General features: G+C 41.4%; 1 protein-coding gene across 1 annotated transcript in view; it reads left to right on the top strand.

Annotated features, from left to right (window-relative positions):
• The first annotated feature begins 1,861 nt into the window (after nucleotides 1-1,861).
• The window catches only part of LOC118788736 (nck-associated protein 5-like), a 103,564-nt gene continuing 83,156 nt past the window's right edge, over nucleotides 1,862-22,269 (top strand). The window contains exons 1-2 of the mRNA XM_036544771.1: nucleotides 1,862-2,030; nucleotides 15,965-16,028. Of these exons, the coding sequence (XP_036400664.1) occupies nucleotides 16,026-16,028 (3 nt within the window). The 5' untranslated portion in view covers nucleotides 1,862-2,030; nucleotides 15,965-16,025. The remainder of the gene's footprint in view (nucleotides 2,031-15,964; nucleotides 16,029-22,269) is intronic.

The following is a 22,269-nucleotide window of genomic DNA, read 5'->3' as shown; positions in this document are numbered from 1 at the left end:
TTAAAAAATAATAATAAAATTCTGCAAGCCAAAATATATTGAAGTGAGCAACAATGGAAGTGACTTTGGGAACAGCATATTAAGGCAAATGATAAAAATCTACAAGCAAAGATGACTGGCATATACAAAGCCAAAGTACATGAAGATACTGAGAACTCTGACCATGATTTGCGTGCGATTGCTTTAAAATATGAAAATGTACCAGGCACTTCAAAGTTTCTGAGAACAAGCTCTTGGTTAAATTGATTCCCAAGCTTCTTGTTTTTTTCATGCACTGTTTCGCTTGAGTTGTCAAAGTTTAGATTTGTGTTTTTCTTTTTCACTTGGCTTCTACCTCGTTTTGTTCTTCTCGAAAATGACATGTTCGTACATCAAAGTAAGACAAATAGTAACTGATGAAATTAAAAGCATGTCAGCTCCTCAATAATTCTTTATTATGCCAGGGATTCATCCCTCAAGGCCAGTCTGTTGTGGTGTATTGACTTATTTTCTGTTCATATATCTTTCCAGCCTAGTAGGAGAACAAAAACAAATTGACGACCACCTGCTTTCGAAATCAAATTAGCTTCACTATGAATAAAGATTTGCTTATGAATCAGCTGCATTTATTAAGTGCATGATGTTTTTGTCTGAGGTTTTACATGACTGCTGATGTTGAAAAACTGCACTGTGGAAGTTACTTGGGAAAAGAAAAATAACTGCAACAGAACTTTTGATAATTTGTTTCTAGTTGGTATAATGAATGGAGAGGATAGAATGCAGACACACTAACCAGACCTCAGCCTTAAAGAACAGTTTTTTGCATGGAAAACTGAGCCTTGAGTTAACCTGGGTGATAGCCTAAGTTTAAAGACATAGCAACTGCATCATGTGTAAAAATTTTTTTACAGTGGAAATAAAACAAACAAAACAAAACAATCAAAGCAATAGAATAGCAAACATATCCATCTGTCTTTCGGACAAACTCCAGTTTCTTTCATTCCAAAATTACCCATGAGGTACCCCCTTCACCTCTCTTCTGTACCCCACTGCAAATTGCTAATCTGATTAGTGTAATTGTTCATTTAGTTCATTAGTGGTGCCGAATGTCGGATAAAGTGGCCGTGATTGGGTAGGCTGGGGGTAAGCTTCTCCTTTTTAACGAAGGCCACTGTATCCAGGAGCCTTTTAATTCCCCTTTCACCCCTCCAGTTGCCGCCCCCTTTTCACGGTGGCCCTTTTTTTGGGGGGGAAGAGACAATAGATGGGGCCCTTCCCCCCGTCCCCACATAGGGCTGAGCAGTCGGGGCTGTGAGCCCCTGCATGTCAGAGCCCCTTCAGCTGAGACCATTTTTGATTGCACCAGATGGGCTGAAGCCCTTCTCAATCCCTCTATGTATTTCTCTATACTTCCTTTTTCCATCTCTGTTTTTAGTGCTATTTCTGTCTCTGACTCCACTCCTTTCTTGTCACTGACTGTGTCTTGTCCTTCTCCCCTCTTTCACTACTCTTTCGCCCCCCCCCCCCCCCCCCCCCCCCCCCCCCCCCCGTAGGTCCCAAGCAGCAGCGCTGTGAGTGACGTGCTGCTCACTTTCCCCCAGTCAGGTTATCCCCCCCACCCCCCCGAGAGGAAAGGGCCACCATCAAAGGCAGCAGCCCCCCCTTGCTGAACACATGTAAAACGTCCTAGAGGCTAAGTCTGGTGAAATCGCTGAGAGAGAGAGAGAGAGAGAGAGAGAGAGAGAGAGAGAGAGAGAGAGGCAAACAGAGGCAGACAGTGAGAGAGAGAGCGAGAGGTAGAGACGGAGAAAGGGGAAGGGAGTGAATGAGAGAGGGAGAGAGAGGCAGAGCCAGAGAAATACAGGACACAGAGTGAGCCGGAGAGACGAGGGAGGTGGAAGGAGAGAGCAGTGTTGTGTTTCCCAGCTTGGAGCTGCTCTGTGGATGCAAACTTTATCATCTTTGAGACCTCTGGCTATCAGCAGCTGCCTGTAGGAATACCATGTTTGTTCATTGAAGAGTTTCCCCCAGGATGAACAAGCGTAGACAAGGTAAGACAGAACAGAGGCTTCTCCTGCCGCTGTCCTGTATCCGTTTAATACTAATACTGTGCTCCACTGCATGTGTGTGTGCTCAGAGTGCCTTCTGTCTGGCATGCTACCGCTTGTATGTAGGCTTTGCATTTAAAACAAATCTCCATGTACATTTGTTTAATCTAAATCAGCTCTCTGTGGTCTCACACTCGTGAGTTCACAGTGGAGTTGCGGCAAAGTTAAATGCATGCTTTCCACCTTGACCGAGGTAATTCCAACGACCGGGGACGAGGCGTCAGGAATGCACAAAGCTGTGATGAGCAGCCTGTGTTTAGAATAGCTTCTTAATTGTAGCTTTGAGCTTAGGATCTCCAGACGTTTTGAAGGGGCGCTTCTCTCTTTCATAATCTTGCATGTGCAGGAGGCGATAAGCCCAGTAAAGACTTGCTATTTACCAAGCAAAAAGGAGAAACAAGCCTGTACCCTGTTGCTATTAGCAACTGCACAGGGCTCAATACGACACACGGTTGTACAGTAAGTGGCCTAATGCTGATTGATGACAGGGGGGATACTGGCAAGGGGTCTGAGACAGACCAAAACAAACCTCACCGCTCTCTGTACCAGGGAGTATTTATTCATAGCCCTGAAGAGGGGCTTTATCCGGTGCTTTAATCCACAGTGACAATCACCAGGATCCTCTCTGTATTTTCCAGCAAGTGATGACTAAGGTCTTTTTTTGTATGAGATCCTTTGTTGCTGGTGGAACACACTTTAGCCAAAGTCTTCCCTCTCAGCATTGGCTGAGGCTAAACGTGTTTCCCAAAATTCCCTCCCCTCCCATACTGATTACAGACCATCCACCTAGCATTCAGTCATTGAGGTTGATTGGTTCTTTTTTGGATGGTTGGTTCATTTCTCATTTTCCATTTAAGTGGCTTTCAAACTTATGACTGAATTATGTGTGGTTGCCGGTTCGGAAATTTAGAAACTCCAAGTACTTTTCTTTATTCAGACTTACTGCATAAGTAGTGTGTTATCAAAAACACTCTGTGGTAGACTGACTGTCACGTACATGTGGCATAATGGCTAAATTGTAGGTAACCTGCATTCCTTGCATATTTTGAAGTGTTTGTGTCGATCACTTGTCTGGTTTCGCTTGGTTTTATTTCTTTTTTTGTATTCCCTTCAGAAATAGCGCTCTTTAAAGTGGCCTGTGACATCTTCATTGTGAAGGTTGATATACCAAATACAAGCTGTTTAATTTATACATGGGATTTTGATAACAGGTGTCTACCATAATGGTAAATGTAAGTGCTCATGAGGATGTTAGCAAGCACTCACCGTGCACTCAAATTCATCTCCTAAAGCTTTCAAAAGTTAGCATTGCTTGGACTACTCATACTGAAGTTTTATATTTTATAGTTGGTCTTGAATTTAAAAGGAAGAACATTGAGACTAGATTGAATTAAAGTTGTGTCATTCCAAAAGAGTGCATGAAATGTAATTTGCCCTCTGCGTCCAACCTTCTACCTGGCATCTAAGTCTAGTCTGTTGAAAAGGTCTCAAGGCCAGGATCCTGAAAAAAAAGTCATTTGGGTAGTGCATTGACATTACATCTTAAATTGCTTTCACCATCCATTTTGAATTCACAATAGAGAATGATTGACAGCTTAATTCACACTATCCGGCGTATGCGAAACCAAAACAGTGTCACAGAGCAATAAATCCCGGAGTGCTTGGCTGAGGTGGTCCAGAGTGTGGGCTAAATAGGCGTGTGTAATTTGATACTGGGCAGGAAGCGCTCCCACCCCATAAACTGAAGGTGCAAAAGACTGTGGGGCCTGTCACAGTTAGCAAAAAATGATATGTGCGCTGTGGCGGAGCACAAAGAGGAAGAGTTGTTTTGGTGAGACAAAAAATAAAGGAAAAAAAAAGGGGAAAAAAAGAACAAGCCAGCAGCAAAGAGAGGGAGAGTCAGCAAGAGGGAGGGAGAGAGAAACGGAATGCCTTTTAGCTATTTAGGGAGATGAAAGTATAAAAGTCCAATTGGTGGCTACTGTACGCGCAGCAACGCATTGGCTTTTTGGAAGGATCCGTGAAAACCTTCAGGCGAGTGGATTTCAAAAGAGATGCTGAACAGTGCAGAACAAAAGTAGCAAGAGAAGTTATGGTCGAATTACATAAATGTGCCGGATGTCCTACACCGTTACGCTGACGCAAAAAGAAAAGAGTGTCACGTATCACATGGCCTGGATTTTCTGCTCCAAAAGCAAACCATTCACCTCTGGAATTGATCTGGCATTCCATACCAGAAAACAGACTGTAATGTGTAAGTACCTTTAATTGCACTAAGTCAGACAGGTGGGGGAGGGGCTCGGCTCACATTTCACACATGGCTGAGATGTGGCTTATGGGTCACTCAAACTTAGCTAAAGATGCATGAACCCCTCATTAAGGCGCTGACATTCAGCACTTAGGATGGTGCTCACAAAATGTAAGATAAAATTACCATGAAGGCTTTTTTTAACCTTTCAAAGGGCATTAGCTAATTAGCTATCACAATTATATAAACAAATATGAAAAAATAATGAATCCAATGCCCAAATGTATTGCTGTCTTGGTGCATTCACATGTTCACTGTTGTGTGATAGGGGTACAATTGTTGAATTCTACATAAGGAGCCATTTAAGTCATAGATGTTGCATGCTTTTGTACCAGAAATGGATGGTAATAAATGTCCTGTGAGCTACCAGACCAACCACTGATTGGCTGTATCATCACCTCTATTGTAAATTAGTGCTGCATAGGCTGTCCAATCACAGTGCTTCTTTTTTTGTTGGTGCCTAATCACAACACTCCATGGCTTAGGTATGAAGGTGGAATGTCTCTAAGCATCAGTTTAGCCTGTTTATGTTATTGTCTTACAGCAGTGTGGCTGGTGCATGTAGATGTTCAATCAGATGGTTCATGTGATTGTTTGCTATCTATATTACTATGGCATTAGTCTTATTGGTTCATGTGACTGTGTGTTACATGGTCATAATATTGCCTGGTTGGTTTTATGTGACTGCGTGCCTGAAGACTTTGCCAATGTAGAGAGGACACCCGGGGGACCGTGTGGCTGGTAAACGTGTCCACAGGCAACAGATGTGTTGGGATCCCTGCACTGGGGGAGCAGTGAAATGTACCTGGGGATTAGTTTAAGAGGATTTGGAAGCGCAGAGATTACATTTTGTAGAATTAAAAATATAATTCTGTCATCACGATGGAAAAGAATGAGAATGATCTGACCTTTATTCATTCAAATGCAGACGTGCAAGGAGGGAAAGCCGGGTGCTGATCTGCAAGCATTTTTGCCTTGAAATGTGTCAGCTCGCTGTGGAGTTTCCTTTAATTCGACCTACATTTGACCTTTATGATTTACAGTGCCTACGCAGAGTGACAGTTGGATTGTCAGGGTCAGAGTGGAGCAAAATACTGAAATTTCACATTTCAGATGTAAATATTCAGTAATATGAATTTGAAATGCAAGCTTCATAAATATTACATAAAAATGCAATATATGTCTTTCCTGTGTATCAGTGCCAGGATATTAAACTCTACACAAAGGACTCTAAAAGTCCATGAATGTAAGTAGTAAAATACCATGTTTGGACTAAGATTATCTGAGAGAGAAACTCTAGCAGCACAAATACAAATGAACATCACAGTGTCCTTGCTCACACATGCCAGTCAAGCAGTGTCAGTCCAGGAGGACCGATATGCATGCATTCTTCTTGCTCCAGCTGATCTCTCAATGACTTGCTTGGGTCAAAATACCATACATTCCAAGCAGTGAGCAGTGATTGACAGTTGTGTTGAGAGACTTTGGCCGTTTTGAGGGCTGAAGGCCCTAGCAGAACCCAGGCCAGCCATCCTTGGGGTTCAGCATTATTCAGGCAGTCGTCTGAATGTTGACCCCATTCTGGCGTGTGTGTGTGTGTGTGTGTGTGTGTGTGTGTGTGTGTGTGTGTGTGTGTGTGTGTGTGTGTGTGTGTGTGTGTATGTGTGTGTGTGTGTGTATGTGTTGGGGGGGGGTGGTTATCTGGGAAGCTTTGAGTGGTCTTGCCACAGGTTCACTCCTCAGCTTGCCCTGACTGCACACTGAAGCACTTCCCACAGAGACAGATTAAATGGAATTAATGAGATGTGTCAACCTCCTCCTCACTGCCCTGACAGAAACTGTAAAGTGTCAATGCATGGTCATATATAGGGATATGTTATTGTATAATATACTTTAAATATCAGAAATATATTCTCTATATGCAGTATACTGCAATAAAAATCTACCCAATATATCTATTATTATTACGATTATTAACAGTTATATACCATTTATATATCAAATTCTCTGTGTACACATACCGGTTTTCATAATTGTGCAAAACCTATGGGAGACAATTCACATGTATTCTTATTGTATCTTACTGCATCTGTCTTCTACAACAGAGCGGACTTGCGAATTTTCTGCATCAAACAGTATGTTTTCAATGTGTGAGTTAATGTTTCCTTCTGCCTTTCTTCATGTAGCAATGGTGCCTCACATCAGTAAGCTTTAACTGCTTAGTCTCATTCCACACATAGTCATTAAGACATTTATAGCTTTGAGCTCAGCAAGCCAGGGATACATGCTTCATTTAGTTTGGGCATTTTTATTGATTTAATGCAGAAATATTCCCACTTTTTCTTAAAAATGTGTGATAGATGCAGGTGCACTAAGTGGTGACTCTTAAAAAGCACCTAAGGTTTTTCTGTTAAAAGAACAAACAGATGCTCTTCATATTTGCTGTAAATCTCCTGCTGGCCTTTTTACCCGCTTGTACCTCTAGTGGAAAAATGTTGTTATCGTGGTAGCAACTCAGACAATCAGTCTTTCAGTTACAAGTTACAATATAAAACCCAGATTTTTTTGTGGTTGTTTTACGTGCCATGGATATTAATGTTATGTAAGGTCCATCAGGTTTTGCATATCTTATTAAATATCAAGATTCAACCTGCTTTCTCTGTCAAATTCAGCTCAGTTGGGTATTATACTGTTGGTGAAATGCCAGGACTGTTGAGTTTTTTTTTTTAACATGTACAGCTTTATTAGATTTAAAATTTACTATGTTGCTCCCAGTCACAGACTAGCTCTTTTTTATGTTGCTAAATGCAAATTTGTCAGTGCATACTTACAAGTGAACACTCACTTTGGCACAAACAATCGTTCCTTGAATCAGTTTCTGATACAGGGTGTCGATATGATGACACTTTCTTGACACCAACTGGCTGACATTTGGGATTGCATTCTTATGTGTCAGTAACATTCTGTAAAACACATGTTAACCACAGATTAACTGTGAGAGATGAATAAAAAACAGTCAATGTTAAGGTTCTTGGATTAGAAATTGAATAGGATTTATTTCATCTTTAATGCATTCACAGTATGTGGGTCATGGAGTTACATAAAATTCCCATACGTATTCATATTTAGTGAGATGATAATCACGCCAGTTGTCATACATGTTTTTTCCGGAGAAAGACGTGCAGACGTGTAACGGATTCTACAACGGATTCTTTCCCAAATAAATCACAAAATGATGAAAATGTGCTGGAGGACGTTAGAATCAATCTCAATGGAACTGCATACAAGTGCAACTGTGCAATAATGTCCATAATGGAGATCTCTCTGGCTAACCATACATTGTGACACAATACATACTGGATATATAAAGTGATGTGTGTTGAGGTTGGCTCCATGATAGGAGAATTTCAATAAACAGTAATGACCTTGCTATCAGGATCTTTAATGGCCACATGCTTTTGAAAAAAAGCCTCATCTCCTTCCTATTTGTCTTCATTGGAGCTTTAGTGGCTGGTCTCATACCTCACTCTGCAGGTTGAAATGGCATGTTTCAAACTTGCCAGGTGAGGCAAGTGACCAGCTGCTAGAGGTCCAGTGAATACCTGTCAAGTGTAATGGTAGAGGTTAGATCTCAACCAAATTTGTGGAAGTAGCCAAATTCACGGTCTCATGTCACGGCTAAACTGATTTTCTGAAAATGAAAGTTTCTTTTGTGGAAAGCTGTGCCTCCGACAAGTGTGGGCTAGGTTATTCTGGTCATGTATCACTCACTGGTCAGCAATAGAAATACAGATATCTCTACATACTGCTAAATGAGGAGTTTGATGTCTGTATGAACACTCTTAAAACAAAGACTTTGATGTCTAAAGAAACAAATGAAAACATAACGTTATCACAAGAATTTGAAATGCTTTGCATCTGAATAGGTGTTTTAGCATGATTTTCTGTACATGCGGTATGTTTACACTTCATAAATGTGTTAGTATCAAGTCTGATAGACCTAGACACTGTAGGCTGTGGATGTGGCCTGACATCTGTATGGAGTGTGGCACCAGGAGGTGCCACACTCCAGAGTCAGTTTGAAAGCACATCTGTTCTGCCCCTTGCCGAAAATCATGTTCCATCCAAGAGCACAGCACCGAAATGTAGAAACAACTTTTATGTAATGTGTGCACTCATGTACCCTTTACACATTCCAAAGTCTGTTGGTTTCAGGTTGCCAAGGTTCTGAATGAAAGAAATCTTTCATAGCATTTAAAATGCCATTCTCTGATAAAAGGTACATTCTTTGGATTTTTCAGCTGTTCACTTCCCTGAAGCTTTCTTTGAAATGTATCAGCTTAAAAAACGCCTTTTTTATTTCCCATGGAGATGGGGAGTGAGAGGAGTTAAGTCAGGATTTTGGGTATCTTCAGGAAAGGCTTTTACAGTTTATTAGGATGAGTATTTTCTGTTGACTGCTTATCATACCCCTTTACTGTACGGTGATAAGTGGTAATAAAGAGTCATACATAGAATATGCTCAAAATGTAGTAAGATAAGTATTTTTAGCACAGTTAAGTGTATATTTCCAGTAATAAGTGAGATTCAGTCTAGACAGTGTGCATCATTCTGAATGTGTATGTTTTTTTTCTTTTTGATATTCCTGAATATTTTTTTTTCATTGGCAGTAGAAATAAACGTGTTATGGAGGCAGTGAACTTTCATAAATGTATTACTTAAAGTTAAGAACAATGTTTGTTACACTGTGTCTATTTTCATACATCCTGTTTGATCCACACCCCAAAATTAAAAAAAAAAAATCAAATAAAAAAAATCAGATTGGCTATAAGTGTATTGAAAAAAATCAATATATGAATAATAATAATACTTTATTGATCCCACTGGGGAAATTCGTCCTCTGCATTTAACCCATCCTACACACAGTGAACAGTGAGCACACTCACACCTGGAGCACACACACACCAACAGTGAGAACACACACGCACTCCAACAGTGAGCACACACACATACCAGGAGCTGGGAGCATTGGGCACCAACTCCAGTTCTTTTGCCAGTGCCTTGGTCAAGGGCACTGACAGGAGTATTAACCCTAACATGCATGTCTTTTGATGGTGGGAGGAAACCGGAGCGCCCGGCAGAAACCCATGCAAACACGGGGAGAACATGCAAACTCCACACAGAAAGGACTTGGGATGGCCGGGATTCAAACTCAGGACCTTCTTGCTGTGAGGCAACAGTGCTAACCATTGAGACACCATGCTGCCCTTGCATTCAATGAGTATATTTTAATAACTATCAAAATATATTAGAAGTATTCACAAATACATCAGTTACTGTCACCATCAAATATGCAATTCTGTGAATACCTTGTTGAGTGTATTGTAAAAGGATTTACAAAATGCACAGGGCTATGTGGAGGGGTCTGAATAAATGTGATCCTTGTGTTTCATTTCATCCATCACTTCAATGAACACTCTGTGCCATACAGGGGTGGGTGCTATGCAGTTTATACCCCTGCATGGGTTGCACAATAGTGAATTAGTGGGACTTAGGGTGGGACGAATCTGGTCTTGGGTCACAAAAACAACCACGTCCCTCCAAACATTTGTAATCCTGTCACATGATTCCATGAGTGGAGGTGTTTAACATCAGCAAGCAACTCATGTTAGCACATGCTACTTTTAAGACTGTGTCCTTGAGAATGGAACAGCAGGCAACTGACTGGCTGATATGAATGCTCCAGTGTAACATGTTTTTGAAAGTTTGAAGAATGTGCAGGAATCAATGCAATGCTTAAAATAAGTCTGTAGTTAACAATGGATTAATTGGGAATATCAGCTAACCATAGTTTTGTTTGCCATTTACTCTGTGAGGACACGTTGTTATTGTATTTTACTAATTTAAGTGTTTTGAATGTTAGTGTTACACAATATGAACAGACTCTGCTTGGCTGGTGTACAATGTCTCTCTTGTCTGGGGAAAGAAGGCTTGAACATCACATGGCATATGGAAACAGTGCCTGCATCCCACCCAGCGTCAGGTGTTGTTTCACCTCAAAGGTTTCATTATGTTATTTCCAATGTGTGGGAATTCTTGCAGAAACATACCCTGGAAGGTAGGAAATCTCATGCCCCTCCTTCCACAGGTGCCAAACTTCACTTAAAGGCATCTGAGATGGTGCTACAAAACCCAGGAAAATTGACACATTGAATCACATTCATTTACAAATCTGGTCTGTAAGGGCTATCAACTTAGTGTGTGTTTAGTACGCCTAATTAAGCTGATTCCTCTGGGTTCCTTTTGAAATGAATAACTTTTCCCACTACGTTTTTAAAATAATTTAAAACACAGAGCCGGCAGTGTAAATGCAAATGGTTACTGTTAGGTTAATGTCTGATACATCATAATAACACTAGCATATATACCCTCAAACATCAGCTCCAGACTGCAACCATGGAGCACTGCAGTCAAAGTTTTATCTGAGTGTGTCCACAGGGCGCAAAACCAGGTGAAAAAAGTAGCTGTTTAAGGCTACGCAACACACATGCAGAACTGCTAATGAGCTGGGTCAGACAGTTTCCATGACTACTGTATTGCTCCAGAAAGAAAAAAAAAATGTACTGATCAAGGCTCAGTCCGTTTAGATGTATAATTCTGCGTGATAACTCCATCATAGTCATGTATTCATATTACCAAGTCATGTGCACCGAGCTCTGCTCCTATTCCCTCTAAATCATTTGAACTGTAGACTAATGAGGCAAAATGTATTTCTAATCCAGCACATTACAAGGCCATCCGTTACAAATGTGAGATACTCCTACATGACTTCACAGACAGTTACACAGCTTGAGAAAGGGGCCACCCTAGATTTACCTACTTCTGATTTTCGCAGTGCATGTGAGGTGGTTGTTGATGCAGTGCGTGTAAAAAGTTGATGGGCTTATTAAAACTGTTTAAAACGCTGCTGGTTAAAACCTGTGGGTGGTTCATTTATCAGGACCCAGTTAGGAACCAGGGTGGAAGTAATGGCAGGACAGCTGGGCAGATGTTTCATGGGAGGCTGATACTCTCAAAGGCAGAGCGGGTCATGAAGGCTGACAGTAAGCCACGTACATGCTTTGATTGCGCCGATTGGTTGCTTAAGTATGGACATCCCTGCTAATGCTCTTGAGCTCTGCTTTCTGAGGAATTTGTCTCAAGTCCTGTGGGTTTGCATATATAAAATGTACCTTGCAACTAGCTAAATCATTTATTACCTCATTGGTTCCTCCTTTATGTAAATGGAATGAAACTGAAAACTGACAGGAGAATGATGTCTACATTATTAAAAAGCTAATCACAAATCCTTGGTTAAATGTAATTCCAATTTACCTGTTTATAAATAGCATTATGGTATAACAGAAGCTGGCTCATCAAAATAACAAATTGTGTTAAATATAAATATGGTAATCATGATGGTCGAGCTGTTGCCACACTCACTGCAAGCAGATCTCTCGGGTGTGTGTTAATGCATACAATCAAGCTGCGTGTTTTTGGAAGGTAGCCTGCTGCACCATAGCTATGCATGTAGATCACCTCAGTGTGCAGCTGCCATTACGGAAGCCTAGTTTGTGTGGTCAGCAGTAGCCTCAGTCAGCGTGAACTTTCTTAGTCAACTTAGTCCAACACACAACATTTCACTCCTTTCACAGCTCGTTTCCACTGTCCACACTAAAGTAAACTGAAAATGAAAAGCTGTTTAAGAAAGTTTGATCTGGATGGGTTACACTGAAAACTGAAAGATGTTTAATTTGAACTGAAGCGTACAGAAAAGCATACCTTATGCCTTTGGAAGGTTTAGATGTTTTCCATGAAGGTGATTCCTGGCAATATGATTGCAGGTGTATGTATTATTATATGTCATTTGATTATAGATAAGTTTCATTCTACCCCACATGCTTTTTTTGTCACTACTACAATAACACAATGGTGGAAGGATACGGAAGACAACACTTGAGAGATAACAGAACAAGCCACTGGAACAACGAGCACAGATCCGAGATGCCTCCCACAATGCAGTTCAAAGCCTACCTTGCCTGATACGGCTTGCAGGGGCTTGTCGGCTCAGATTGACAAATGAGATCTTTCAGAGCGAACTGATTGATCCTCCCCTGCTCAGATTGTGTCTCCGCATGCTTCGCCTGTGGCACAGCGGCAATGCCAGCCCTACACTCATGTTATCCTAACGTAAACAGAAAACCCAGACAGGCGAGTCTGTTTTCTGGGGGCAGAAGGGAGAAGGCTTTACTTATCAAAAAGCCTGACCTAGTACTTGTGTGCTTAAAAAGCAAGGCTATTATTGTTATTATTATTATTTTATTATTATTATTATTATTAGTAGTAGTAGTAGTAGTATTTAGACAGAAACCCTTATCCGGCATGGTTGGTAGACCATTAGAAAGTAAAGTTTGGAATAAAAGAGCAAATATTATATTACAATAAGTCATGTACCACACACTTACCTAAAGGGCAGCACAGACGCAAGTTAACCAAATAACACACCAAAACACCAAATGAAACCACATGAAGTAAACATGAAGTACAGGTGTAGTCACAATCAAACTTGTCTTCTACTGTCATTATAACATAAATAAATGTAAGACAGGTTTATTACAGATCTTTGTTCAGGTGGCAGAGAAGGGCAGGTCAGAGCTGGCTGAACTCAGATGCCATTTGATGGATGCCGGAGGACTGGCTGAACCGGCCTATAGGGGAGAGCGGCTCTGAAGGGAGCGAGGACCACGGCTGGCAACCAGTGCTGGCAGAGAAGTTTTGGAAAATGAATTACACCTGTGTAACCAGATACAGGCAACTACAAGTTTGCATTTGGTTTAAAGTTATGTTAGACATTGAGACAAGTGATTGGGGTTAGAACAACAACATCAGCACTGTGTAACAGATAACAGTGATATACTTGGAACAGTGGCCTTAGTACACAGCCTGTGTGGGGGTATTAATGTGCAATATAAAAAATAGGACCAATTACTGACGCCATAAAAGGCTCAGTACAGTTACACGGTCAGGTTCAGAGCGGAATATCCCACAGTTTGCACTCAGGGAAGGGGGGGGGGTTGTGGGCTGGCCAGATGCTTGAGCCGACCTCTGCGACACGCGGGGCTGACTGAAGTGGCGACTGTGCATGTGCACGGGGCGTGACGAAAGGGATGAGTCCGGGAGGCATCAGGTGGCCGGAGCGCGCTCTGATGAAGCGTGACATCGTGGCGCTGTGCCGCTGGCACGCGGTGCCGCCCCAGCCTCTGCCAGGCCCGGCCCGATCCACCGGGGACAGCTGGAGCCCGTCGAGGTGCCAGTATCCGTTTTGTTGATCGTTTTGATTCGCCTAATAGAATTTACCCGCTGGGGCTCCTCCTCGTTGAGGAAATGAGTCTGGAGGAGAGGAAGAGAAAATTGGAAGGGGAAGCAGATATGGAGTGGAGAGTATCGGTGGCTGGAATGCAACCAGTGAACCTTTTTCATAACGTTTAATGTGCAGGAATAGAATTGTGCTGTTCATTTCCACGGTGGTATTGATCTGTAGAGAGGCCTCAGGGAGAAACGCTCCTGCTATTGTTGGTCATTGGTGTCCCATCTGGGAATAGAGTAATTAGCAAGGACTCCCTCTGCAGTTCTAAGACCACAAGCTGAGAGCAAACCTGCCCATACTGACACCACCTTGATCAAGCCACCTTTTTGGCTTAGCTTGTATGGTCAGAGACAGATGGCTGTCTGTGCTTAAGCCTGTATTCCTCAATAAAGTTTGAGATTTGGGTCAACATTTTGCTTGAGTTCCACCTTGGTCCCAAGTTCTCAGATGGTGTGTCCAGATAAGAGTGCAGAGGGATGGACATCAGGTTCTAGTATTGCACTGGGTGTCAAATTGGACATGTAAACGGCGAGTCCCAAGGCAGTGCTTGTAATTTTTTCAAGCATTTTAAATTCTTTATTATTATTTTGGCAGTGACTGTAAGAATCTGCCCTAGAAACAGTGTCCCTCACTTTGTGACTGACTGACTGACTCACTCTCTCACTGACTCAGTCACTCACTCCAATTACTTTTAACCAATTACAATGATTATATTGTACACAGAGTGTCAGAGTTGTCCTTCTTGGCAATTTTGGCAACCCATTATTTGCTGGCTTGAGTCTGTCTGTGGGCACGCTGAAACTTAACCTCTGATGGCTGGGTTTGGAGAAAATACACTTTGCAAGACAGGAGGGTGGTCAGGCTCCATCACAAATTTGAAGGAGCAGAAACTGTAGGAGGAAGGATTCACTGTTCCTCTGTTCAATCAAAAACTCCCTCTCCAGACAGCTCCTGAACAGTCAGAACACCAAAGTAGCGGAAGCAGGGTTGTTGGAGCGGGCAGTGCAACTGGGGCGTGAAAGTTTGCTGGGAATTTCAGGTGCGAGATAACGGGGCCTTTGTATTTACAGCTCCTGCATGCAGACACTGCTTTTTTTCAGCCAGCAGCTGAACTCACATTCTGTTTCATCATTTTTCATTTACTTCGCAGGGTTCTGTTCTGCCTAATTGCATTCTTGTTGGTTTACTGTACTTTGATGTATTGTGTGAACAATATCTGCACTCAGAATATATACACAAAATGGATTAGTTATTTACTTTCTCTTACTACAGCTTAGCTCATTTCACATCTGACATTCTTGACCTCATGCCTTGATTTGAAAATTTAAGATCAGTTTTGACCGAAAGTTGTTTGTTTTACAGATAAGCCTGATTCATTCAACATTGTTACACTGGTAATGCATATTTCCCCTTGACGTTTGCAAATTATTACCATACAGATCTTTGGAAAATGTTCAGAGGATACTGATTTATTGAAGGAATGCTCTTATTGCAAAACAAGCGGGGAACAATATGTTATGCAAAGCATCACTTATGTCAGCCTGACTTGAAATGTTGAACTGTAATTTAATCTAATAGATTTTTCTGAGAAACACTTGGGGGTGAGTTAAACCGCAATGTATTTTGGTCTGTTACTTCCAGACGTTGAGCTATGAAAGGTATGCATGGCCTACAGGTTGTTGTCTCTATGAACTTGGAAAGAGCAGAACAGAATATTAAGAGACAATATTGAGAGTTTGTTTTATATTTCATAAACTGAGACGTGTGTGTGTGTGCATGTGTGTGCATGTGCGTGCGAGCATATGTGTATATTTGTGTGTGTGTATGTGTGTGTGTGTGTGTGTGTGTGTGTGTGTGTGTGTGTGTGTGAGAGAGAGAGAGAGAGAGAGAGAGATGGCAAATTGTGCTGTAATGGTGTATCGTGGGCTTGCTGACAATACAGCTCAGCTGTAGCCCAATAGATTTCCCTTTGTCCAAGGTAACGGAGAAGAGACTCTCTGTCACGAAATGAGTGCCGCGATTTGGCAGTGCATGTTTTTTGGGGAGAGATGCGGTAATGGGAGCACAGCCTGGCACATGAGGACAGAAATCCAGTCTTCACCCCTGATGAAAAATGACCAGCCATTCACTCTCCGTTGTTCTCTGCCTCTCTCTTTTGTTCAGGGAGAAGCTGGCCGCCGCTCGCCTGCAGAGAGAAGTCTCACGGACCAAAGGCGAAGGAACAATGGTAACTGTTCACTGCTTCCCTGCTACACACACACCGCAGCAAACCAAAAACGTAACCCTGACTCTATCTCTGCTGCAGTATTTAAACTGTTGCACGCAGGAAATAAGGCTGAGCCGTACCTTTCACGCGGCATGGTTTTGTGATTATAAAGTGGACGCTGTTTGTTTTGTGTCTTCATTGCGTGCGTGTTATTTCTGTGTAAGCAGTTCCCTTGTTGTGGTGCGTGTCAGTTTGGAGGGCGGATTGGAGGGTCGAAAGTTTAAGAACCAGATCTCTTAAGCTCACACAAAGTATCATTATGTAAGCAGGGTGAGAAGTCACAAAAAACAAAGAAATACATGTGAATGGGGGGATTTCAGAGCTGAGAACAGCTGACTGTGACTGACCCTCCAGGGTCATTTTTAGATGAGATTTTTTAGATTTTTCTTTAAAATGTTTTGAGATTACAAGGAAAATGTTCTTATACAACTTAAAGCATATTTTGCATGTGTTTTTGAGAATGGCACAGCTGCTCCTTAACTTGAAAGATAGCAGTAAAGTGTCTTTCATGATTCATTCACTGGCTTACTTGAAGTGTATATTCATTGGAGGTCCTTTGTACCTACGAGAACCTTTCTGGCTTCAATGAGCAAATATGTGTCTCCCTCTCTCCTTCACACCTTCAGAGATTTGATGTAAAAGAAACATTAAGCAGATGTGAAATGCAAAGCACTGAATCCATTTTTCATTTTAAATTTGTATGAAATACACCCTAATTTCATAATGTAACAAATGCTTGTTTCCATTTGGTGATTGTTATTTATGCACTAGATGGATGCCCAACTTAAACTCCATTGCTCAGATTTGACATATTATCCACTTATCCAGCAGGGTATTTACTAAAACTATTCAATGCAAGTGCTTTACTGAATGGTATAACAGCAGGCCAGACCTTGAGGGATGTATTGTCACCGTGCCATAGAGCACAATGGAATTATTCTTTGGGAGTTGACTTACAAAATAAAACACAAAGGGACATAAATGTGCAGCTCTATTCCATTTGTCATTCTCATTCTTCCAAAGCCTCTCAATTGTGACTTTACACATATAATACATATACATAATGTGTATATGTAATATGTGTATATGCTTACAGTGTATATGGCCACGGATAGGAGATTCAGCCAATTCAGTCTGGCAATAGAATCCTTCCCATGATTCCTTATTCCAGGTCTTTTCCCCCAAACCTAACCATCACCTAACTGTCCACTCTTCCCCTTCATGATCACTAATCATTGACACAGTGCGCTAAGGACATCCATCATATGCTCCACATTGCAATGGATCTTTCTGCCAACTTTAATATTCCCCTATGGGTGGTGCCACTCAGATTTGATCCTGTCAGTTCCATGATAAATCTTGCCTTGAAGGATGAGCTATCAGTGCCAGACAGGAGGAGAGCTGGAGAGGTGGAGGGGCTCCATTTAGAATTGGGATTATTTCTGCTGGATCCTCAGCGTGGACAGCAGTGACTCTTTGACAGTAGTAGGCTGTGGTACTACAGGAACTGAACTGAACTGTTCAGCAGCTGTGACTACTTCACTTGGTGATTTCGCCCTCAAGAGGTACAGAATCATTACTATTATTCACCACTGAGGGAGCTCAATGACTGAGAGAATGACTGATATTAAAGTATCCAGGTGCAACCACAAAAAAATGGATGGTGCTTCTGGCTGGTAATTGTGACAGTACCGCTGGAGCAGACCAGTCACGGAAGCTTTTGGCCCCCTCCCTCCAGAGCCTGACACCAGACTTGATGGTGTGCACTTTGAAGTGTTCATCCTCCAGCTTGTCCAGTAGCCCCCCTGTAATCATTACCACCAGTCTCAAGCCTCCATTTCATTTCTGTCTGCTTGCGTCAGCCATATTTAAGTGGAACTGAAGGAAGGAATGGGATTTGAAAACATGGGCCATGTCCCAGCTTGCATTTCTCTGGTTAAAACCCACAGCTGAATTACTCCAGATAGAAATATATCAATCCAATCCTTTGTGTGGGCTGCTTGCTCAGAATGTTAAAAATCTGCCCAGAGCTCATGTGCTGATCTAGGGTAATGCACAAAACATTAGCAACAGGAAGGTGCAAAAGTATAAAAGTCAATTTTTTGTAAAACTGGCAACACGAAACACAAGTGCTAGCAGCAGCACAGCTAAACAAACTGCTCAGCTTTGTAGCCACACACCTGTAGTGACACGCCATCAATCAAGCAGGTGGGGCTCGTTAGCCAGTGGCTGGCTCTCAGACACATTCACACAGACAGTGAACCAGTTTTATATGGAATTGATGGAATTTGGTCATATTATATTAAATTACAGTTGACATAAGATGCTAAAAGACACATTACATGTAAACATTAAACTAACAATAAGAAAAACATGATTTTAGCTCCTTAAAGCAGTGCATTTCAGGTGTAGGCACTGTTAAATACAAGTGAGGGCTCACCTTAGAAATTACATTGATTGAAATTAATGTTTACACTGAAGCATCTTTTATGTTCAAACTAAAACCTAAAGCTCCTGCGGGCTGTAATTATGATGAGTGGGTGGGCAGTAATCCCAAAGTCTGTGCCAGAAATGCCTTTGTTCTGCACCCTGTTTACGGTTTTTTTATGACAGTCTGACAGTTTTGCACCTCAAAGTCAGGGCTATTCCTTTCCGTAATGTTTTCAGTTATTCTTGTTCTTATTCTTATTCTTATTTTAATGAACACCGATAATAATAGAGCAACAGATCAGAACAGAAATTCTCAGTCCTGATTCTGGAGGACCTCAGTGTTTCCACGGCTACTCAGTCTTGGTCCTGGAGATCTGTAATGTCTCCAGTGCATCTCAGACCTGGCTCAGGGCTGCCAAGCACTATTAACCATCTGATTCAGTTAATCATAATTTTGACTCAACCAGTCTAGGTTCCCTCCCTTCTTCAGAAAAGGATCTTTTCCACTGTGAAGACTCAAATCTGGTAGAAAGCATGAAACTGTGCTTGGAGAGGTGTACCTGCTGCCATTTCCTTTGAGCCAAACAAGAATACCTAATGTATTTACCTTTTTGTATGTAACTTTTTACTTTAGCCTGTAGGGGGAGCTGTTGCTCACTAATGGGAGCTAGGGCTGTTGGGAGGTACATAAAGCGGGCAGTAAAAATGGTTTGTGAGGGTTAGAAATCATGTTAGATTGGAGTCCTCAAGGACTAGAGTTGAATATCCCTGAATATTCAGTGTATTTGGATCTGATTCAGTTGAATGTGATTGGTTGAGCATTCCTTTAGGCCCTGGCTGCGCACAAGCCCCCCTGTGTTGTTATTTTTAGAAACAGGCCCGAGAAACAGCGTTTTTTCCTTAACAACACCCAGGTGATCCATTAAAATCTGAAAAGCCCACTCCCTGGAAGGGCTCTGATTGTGTTTGCGTTTTCACTGTTTGGCTTTGGGAACTTGCACATAGCCCCAGTCTCTCCATCAAGAGAGCGCTATCTCTGCTGGGAACCGCAGTTTGGTGGAGGTCGACCAAAAGAGTCTTTGGGCCAGGGGCTGTGAAATTAGCTCTCATCTGAAGCAGGGTTTGCAGATGTGCCTTGGAATTCTCTGGCAGGACTGTGTTTTTTTTTTCCTGTGTGCTTGAAACATAGTGTAAATAAGTGTTAAATGAACACAAATACATATATTTTATATTTAAATGAATATAAACACATTATGACAAATTTTTAAAAATCTGTAGCACATGTCATGTTGATTTTATGTTCCTAACAAAGAAGATGCAGTAAATAACATAATTTTCAAAAGGTAGTGTATTAAAAGCAAAGGTGCAGTAACTATGACATTACTGAAAATTACTTGACCATTTTTTTCTTGCAGCAAGGGCAGGGAGTCTGAAGACAAGATAGAGCAGATACTTCTTGGACATGACAAAATGATTAATTTTGGCAAAATGTGTAGTTATTGCACCCTTTGAGGGGCAGTTAAATGTATTTTTTTGGATAAGGTTTTGGTTTGGTTAAAGTGATTCTAACATCACTACAAACACAGTTACACTGAACTTGTCCTTAACTGTGTATATGTTAACTGTGTAATATGTTCAACAGAATTGTTTTTGTGAGGAGTACCAGTGTGAGGTAGTAGACAGCGGTGAGGTAGTGAAGAAGTCCCCCTCACAAACTATCATCATATTCCATTCACGTAGCTTCTGGCTGCATGGCATCTTAAAACAGGAGGGCAGCTCTTTTTGCTTCACATTATTCGGAAAACCAGAGCTTATTGCCTCAATGCAGATGAAGAGTCCCATACTGTTAGCACTGTGCATGTAATTAATAGTTGGCTCTGCTTATACCCAGATTAAAAATCTGCTTGATGTGTTACACAGAATCTGCTGGAATTGGTTGTGTCAGGACTGTGGTTTGTTGATGAACGGACCCTGTGTTGTGTCATTCTGAGCATCACTTGGGGTTAGGGGTGTGTGCCGTTGACTTTGATTTAGCGAGGTCTCCTGTTGGGATTTAGCATGTAATGAAGAGTTTATTGAGACCTTGACTTGGCTCCGTTTCACATCTGCACTCCTTTGGCACCAGTGCACGGCAGTATAAACAGGAAAGGTCCCTAGGGATCACAGTCACTAATTAATCCAAAGTCCACTCCTCGGCCAGTCATAATTACCTAAGGCTTGTACAGAGGGGACTCCATTATGGGAGTAATTTATCTCCTTCAAACATTAGGTTATTCTTTATGTGTGTGTTTAAAAACAAACACACAACTCAAAAATTCTGTTACTGTCTTTGCACAATATGGGACCTTTTTATTTTACAGTACTGAAAGGGCACACAGTTACATTACATTACGTTACATTATGTTACATTTCATTACATTACATGCATTTAGCAGACGCTCTTATCCAGAGTGACTTCCAGTGCAATAGAACGTAAGTGTATCCATACTGTGAAGCTTCATGAACCCCATAATGGTGGAACTATTGTATGCCAATCATTGAATTGCATGAACCAATCAGACGATTTTGTTCTCCACAACACAGTGATTAAACTCACTTCCTGTCAGTACCCTTTCCATCCATATACAGGTATCAGCACATTAAATTCAGTAACCCCTCATTATTAACCGCTGTGTAATTTAAAGCATTCATTCTTAAAGAAATGGCGTCTAAGGAGTAATAATCTGAAGTGAATTACAAGTGTAAATAAACACGTGTTTTTTTTCCCCATTTGGATTTGAGCAAGTGATGGTTTTGGCATAATCCTGGACCGCACTGCGACCCAGGACCAGCAGTACCAATGATGGGGGTTGCCTGTGTCTTGTTTTCACTTCCATAGGATGAGGTGGCCATCTACAGGAGACTATGAGGAACACACATGTGGAATCATAAAAGCCATCAGCCATTGGTGTGCACAATGTAATGTATCAATGTGAAACAATTAAGAAAAGTAAACATTTGAGGTATTACATATTTCAGTTTATACGACAATACATTACAGTCACGTTTCAGACAACATGAGAATGTTTTGACATAGATTGTCCGTAGTGATTTGCTGAAATTAAAATTGGACAAAAGTGTAACGGGCTTACACTTTTCACACTTTTTTGATGCTAAAAACGTTATGTCACGTAAGCTTTTGGCTGCTCTGGATGTGTGGACTCACATTATTATTCGGTTTTGTAGCAGGGGCAGATTTATGCTGAAGAGGATTAAGGAAAATAGGGTAACCGCTACTGCTATTATCAGAAAAGCTGGCAAAAATGGTCGAACTATGTCACTGGCAAAGTCTTTGTCAGGGAAAATCAAAACTGTTCCAGTAAGTAATACAATAATGCAGAATACCATTACATTCAAGGATTAATGAGATTGCTCATGGCTGCAAGTCTTACTCAGAACACTGGCCGGATTTACTGCATCAAATGAATGTGTCACAGTGGTATTAGATTATTTTTTAAAGGGTTTGAGGCAGAACATACATATAATTGAAAGGGGGCCTACTGGATTTGAGGCAGAACATACATATAATTGAAAGGGGGCCTACTGTTATATATGAAGTCACAAACAATGGCTAAAACTGAGGAATTTAAACATTTGGAAAGTGAATACAAGCCTTTCTACTGTAGTCCCTATGCAGAATTTCCTTTAAAGGTACTGTTGCAAAATTGATACAGAAATTTAATTAACATGAATAAGGTGAAGAGTTTTAGGGATACTGTATGATAGTTGCCCA

The sequence above is a fragment of the Megalops cyprinoides genome, chromosome 14 (assembly GCF_013368585.1).
Source record: "Megalops cyprinoides isolate fMegCyp1 chromosome 14, fMegCyp1.pri, whole genome shotgun sequence".
Taxonomy (NCBI): Eukaryota; Metazoa; Chordata; class Actinopteri; order Elopiformes; family Megalopidae; genus Megalops; species Megalops cyprinoides.
This window is presented reverse-complemented; position numbering and strand designations above follow the sequence as displayed.